Below are 5,586 nucleotides of genomic sequence, written 5' to 3' on the forward strand. Positions count from 1 at the left end.
GTAGCGACATATTTACAGGGCACAGACGCGCGACTGCACCTGAAGCAAAGGCAAGAATTAGCGGTACCCCAGCACCCTGACCACTTCAGCACAGCCCAAAGTATTTCACAGTTAATGACGGAACACTGTTTCCCATTACACATTGCTACATTTCCTCCAATGGCAGCTAACTTGTGAAGAGGTCCCCATAAATATTAAAGGGATTAAGGCAAACAAGCAGGCTCCTACGGCCCTGCTCCCTCGGCGCCCCCCCACCCCCGCTCGGGAGCCGAAGCGGAGGGGCGGTTTCCGGGAAGTCACGCGTTTTGTCCCAAGGGGGTGGAAACGGTCCGGGCTCACCGAACACGGCGGCCCGAGCGACGAGCGGGGGTCGCGGATCACCAGTGTGCAATTTCAGGTCCCCCTCCGGACTCGGCGCGAGCCGTGAGGGAGCATCGCCCGCACCTTGGGGCGCCTTGCCAAACCTGACTCCCACGCCGAATGCGCGCCTGCCGGCTACAGGCGAGGGACGGGCCATGTTGCTGGCATTCCAGGTGACAGGAAAAGCAGTGCGGGATTCCGCCGTGCTCCACGCAAGAGACAGGGTGTGCATGCGTGTCTCCGAGCGTGCACGTGGGCGCCTGTCTCCGAGTGCGGAGTGGGGGGGGGAATATGGCTCCCTTACCTCCCGGCCATGATCCTTGGCCTGCACAGCGCGCAACTCCACCTTGTGCAGCTCCTCCAGCGACACCTTCTTGGTATAGAAGTGGGCCACCACCTTCTGGGGCAGGGCCTCGGTGGCGTGGGAGCTGGCGTAGTCAATCTCGGCGATACACAGCGTCTTGGGGTCGCAGCCCAGCTCCTCCGAGAGCTCGCGGTTCAGACCGTCCTCCAGCGTACCGTCCCGCAGGTCCACAAAACCCCCAGGGAACCCGATCTTCCCATCGAAGCGCATCTGCATCTGACGGCGGAAAGATAGAGAGGAGGGGGGTAAATGTAAACAGAGCACAGACAGAGACACACACTCACACAAAGACACACACACAGACAGAGAGAGACACACAGACAGAGAGAGACACACAGACAGAGAGAGACACACAGACAGAGAGAGACACACAGACAGAGAGAGACACACAGACAGAGGGGCTGGGTCTGGAATAAACCACTCCCTCGCCCATAAATCTACCTCCTCCCCTGCCTACACTCCCCACCCATAACCCCAGATATTTACCCTGCCTTAGCCACTTCCCCCTCCCTCTCCGTCAGCCATTATCACTTCATTCGCACAGAATTTGACCCCGCTCTCTGGCACGTCACCCTTTTCCCCTCTCTCCCCCCCCCCCCCCACACACAACGTTCCCCTGAGAATTTAGGCCCTCCCCCGCTCTTTAAAACCTGCCTCTGGGTATTAACGCCCTTCCACAGGCCAATCGCTCTCCCCATTCCATCTACACTTGTCCCAGTTCCTTAACTCTTCTCGTGGGTTACTCACTCCTCCACAGGATGTTATAGCAGCTTCAGATTTTAACACTCTTATTGCCTCCCCACCCCTGCTGGGCATTAATCGCTACCCACTCCCCCCAGTTATTTAACCAAAACTTCCCAGGGGTATTGACTTACCCTCCCCCCCGCCCCCAGAAAATGGTTCCACAGTTTGTGGGGCTTCACTGCATAGCACAGGTATTTAACTCCACATTTATAGAACCATCCACTTCCCCCCACAACCCCTCCGATTTTGTTCGATTCTACACCACCCCCTCTCCAAGACTCTGATACTTACCCCTTCATGTACTGGTGTGTCCCCAGGTCGTTCTCACCCCAACCCACCCGCTCCTGGATATTCCCACCACCAATCACAGAGCCCCTACATGTGGAAACAGGCCATTTGGCCCATCAGGTCCCAAATGACCCCTCAAAGAGCATCCAACCCAGACGCATCCCCCTAACCTAACCCTGTAATCCTGCATTTCCCACGGCCAATCCACCCTAACCTGCACATCCCTAGGCACTACGGGATAATTTAGCACGGCCAATCCACCCTAACCTTCACATCTTTGGACTATGGCAGGAAACCCATGCAGACACGAGAAGAATGTGTAAACTCCACACAGTTGCCCAAGGCTGGAATTGAACCCGAGTCCCTGGCGCTGTGAGGCAGCAGTGCTCACCACAGAGCCACCGCGCAGCCTTTCAGAATCCTCAGTAGGTATTCCAAATCTTACCCCCTTCAGCGATAGTAAGAACTGCCAATGCAGGAGTCAGAGATAACACAGAGTGGAGCTGGATGAACACAGCAGGCCAGGCAGCATTGGAGGAGCGGGAAAGTTGACATTTCGGGGTCGGGACCCTTCTTCAGAAACGTCAACTTTCCCGCTCCTCCGATACTGCCTGGCTTGCTGTGTTCCTCCAGGTCCACACTGTGTTATCTCTTACTCCCCCTTAAGACCTGGGTAATTAGCCCAAACCCTGGGTATTTACCCCTTACAGCACCAACTAGACCCAGGGATCATTTACTCCCATATCATCCAGGATTATGAATCTTCGTTATCAAATCCCCACCAAGGCTACTGTTGACCTAGCGATATTATCGCTGGACTATTAGGCCAGAAACTCAGCTCACGCTCTCGGGACCCGGGTTCGAATCCCGTCATGGCAGGTGGTGGAATTTGAATTCAATTCGGGGAGAAAAAACCTGGAATTGCGGGGCTCCTTGCAAAAATATTTGTGCCGTCAGTAACTACAGGTGGGGTGCCACTTTAAGAAGTGGGGTGCGAGGAGAAACTGGGGAACTGCAGACCCGAGACCCTGACGGTGGATAAGTTGCTGGAAGTGATTCTGAAAGAAAGGAAGGATTACGGGTGGTCAGTGTGGTTTTGTGCGAGGAAACTTGCGTCTCACAGACTTGATTGAGTTTTTCTGAGGAAGCAACCAAAAAGACTGAGGAGGACAGAGCGTTAGACACTGTTTACTTGGAGTTCAGTAAAGCCCTTGACAAGGTTCCACATGGTAGACTAATTAGTAAAGTTAGATCTCACCAGATTCAGGGCGAGCTAGCCAACTGCGTACAAAATCAGCTTAAGAGCAGGAGACAGAGGGTGGTGGTAGTGGACGGTTGTTTTTCTGACTGGAGGCCTGTGTCCAGTGGTGATCCACAGGGATCGGTGCTGGGTCCACTGTTTGTCATTTATATAAATGATATGGATGAAGATACAGGAGGCATGGTTCGTAAGTTTGCAGATCGCACCAGGATCGGGGGTGTAGTGGATTACACAGGGATCTCGATCCATTGGGTCAATGGGCTGAGGAGGGGCAGATGGAGTTCAATTCGGATAAACGCGAGGTGTTGTGTTTCAGTAAAACAAACAAGGGGCAGGACTTATACAATGAAAAGTAGGGCCGTGGGGTGGTGTTGTAGAACAGAGACACCTGGGGGGTTCACGGATATAATTCTTTGAAGTTTGCATCACAGGTAGACAGGGTAGGGAAGAAGGTGTTTGGCACGCTTGCCTTCGTCGCTCAGCCCCTTTGAGTGTAGGAGTTGGGGACGTCATGTTGAGGTTGTACAGGATGTTGGTGAGGCCTCTTCTGGAGCACTGTGCCCAGTTCTGGTCGCCCCGTTATAGGAAGGATTTTATTCAACTGGAGGGGGTTCAGGAGAGATTTACCAGGATGTTGCCAGGAATGGATGGTTTGAGTTATAAGGCGAGGCTGGGACTTTTTCACTGGCACTGGTTAAGGGGTGACCTTATAGAGGTTTATAAAATCATGAAGGGTATAGATAAGGTGAATGGTGGGTGTCTTTTCCCCAGGGTGGGACATTTTGAGACTAGGGAGCATATTTTTAAAAAGGAGAGAGGAGAAAGATTTAAAATTGAAACGATACACAGCAAGTAGTTCACGTGTGGAATGAGCTTCCAGAGGAAGTGGTGGATGTGGGTACAGTTCCAACGTTTAGAAGCCATTTGGATAAGTACACGGATGGGGAAAGGTTTGGAGGGGTATGGGCCAGGAGCAGGCCGGTGTGGGACTGGTTTAGTTTGGGGTTATGGTCGGCACAGACTGGTTGGTCTGCTCCCATGCCCTGTGATTACTACAAAGTTTCTTCAAGGGCAGCTGGGGATGAGCGATAAATGCTGGCCAACCAGCAACTCTACAAATGAATTTTAAAATAGTTTACCTGCTCTATTCCCCCTCAGGAGGTATTTATCTCATGATTCACCCCACTAGTCCATCTGCACCTCAATGGGGTATTCTCTGTGGGGGGATGGGAGGACGGGGGGACGGGGAGGGGGGCGGGGGGAACGGTGGGGTGCGGAGATTTATCTCTCCATTCACTGTATTTAAACCAACTAGCTCCAGGCATATCAATACCCACTATCGTAAATTCTGGGGCGTGGGCCTCATCCATCCTTATTAGGGGCATTTAAATCCTCCGCCCCCCTCGCTGGGGTTTTTACTCCCCCTGTACACCTCAAAGGGGACTTACACCCTCTATCCATCATGGGACATTTAAGCCCTGTGTTCCCCTTGGGGTATTTACACTGCCCACTGCCCGTGGAGAGGTTTACTGCAGCCGGTGAGCAAGGTGTTATGGTCAGACCCCATCGCAAATCCAGGAGCAGGGATGCCTCGCTGCAATGGTTACAGGGCGAGAGCGCCCCCTGGAGGATTGCGAGAGCGGCTTCGGGAGGTCCAGAATTGGAGGAGGGATGGTTCTGGCGACACAGCAAGACCGATCCCTGACATAGGTAGGGGGACTGGATCAGTTAGGGACTGTATTCACTGGAGGTTTTAGAAGAATAGAGAAGGGGATTCGAGAGAAACCTACAAAATTCTTGGCGGGGGGGGGGGGGGGAGGAGGGGGGGCTCCTGATAAGGCGGGGAGGGGGGGGGGAGGGTGAAGCACTGAAAGTTTTCCAGAAGGAGTTGGATAGAGTTCTTAGGGGCAAAAGGGATCGGAAGGGTAGATGGGGAGAAAGCAGGAACCAGAGAAGACTGAGTTGGATCATCAGGGGGTATTTGTCCCATTAAATCTGAGGGTATTTATCTGACATTACCATACACCAGAGGGTACTGAGCCTGGCTAGTGAACTTGCCGACATCCCTCATTACCTGGGGCCGGGGGGGGGGGGGGGGGGGGCGGTGGGTATTCTGACCCTCTGGCAGCTCCCCATTTCCCAGGGGGGGTTTTTTCTCTGATGCCCTCTGGGGACGGATAATTAAACTACCTAACTAGGGGCTAAGTAATCCCACTGATACTCAGCTTTTCCCAGCGAATGTTTAACTCCTAAACACCCCACTAACTGGCAGGGGGGCGGTGGGGGTAATTAAACCCTCAGAAACACGCCTCCTGTTGAGGGAGGTATTTGAAATCCATTCACGGGGCATTTAAAACCCAACACAACCCCACCCCCTCATTTTGTTGGGGAGTTTCAACTCTCCCGCATTCTCATTTTCTTGGGGTCTTCATACCAACAGGCAGTCTGAGGGGGGGGCGGCTGGTGTCTGAACCCCCGTTGACACCAGGGCGTATATAAATCCCCCAACACACGCAGCCCCGAAGGGGGTGGGGGGTTTTTAACCCCCGACACACACACAGCCCCCGGG

General features: G+C 53.6%; 1 protein-coding gene across 1 annotated transcript in view; it reads right to left on the reverse strand.

Annotated features, from left to right (window-relative positions):
- zgc:103759 (U8 snoRNA-decapping enzyme) overlaps nucleotides 1-5,586 on the reverse strand; it is a 7,747-nt gene that overhangs the window by 1,671 nt on the left and 490 nt on the right. Inside the window, exon 2 of the mRNA XM_048621194.1 lies at nucleotides 665-940. Coding sequence (XP_048477151.1) covers nucleotides 665-940 — 276 coding nt within the window. The remainder of the gene's footprint in view (nucleotides 1-664; nucleotides 941-5,586) is intronic.

Source organism: Rhincodon typus, unplaced genomic scaffold (assembly GCF_021869965.1).
Source record: "Rhincodon typus isolate 14 unplaced genomic scaffold, sRhiTyp1.1 hic_rhity00000099, whole genome shotgun sequence".
NCBI classification, from domain to species: Eukaryota; Metazoa; Chordata; class Chondrichthyes; order Orectolobiformes; family Rhincodontidae; genus Rhincodon; species Rhincodon typus.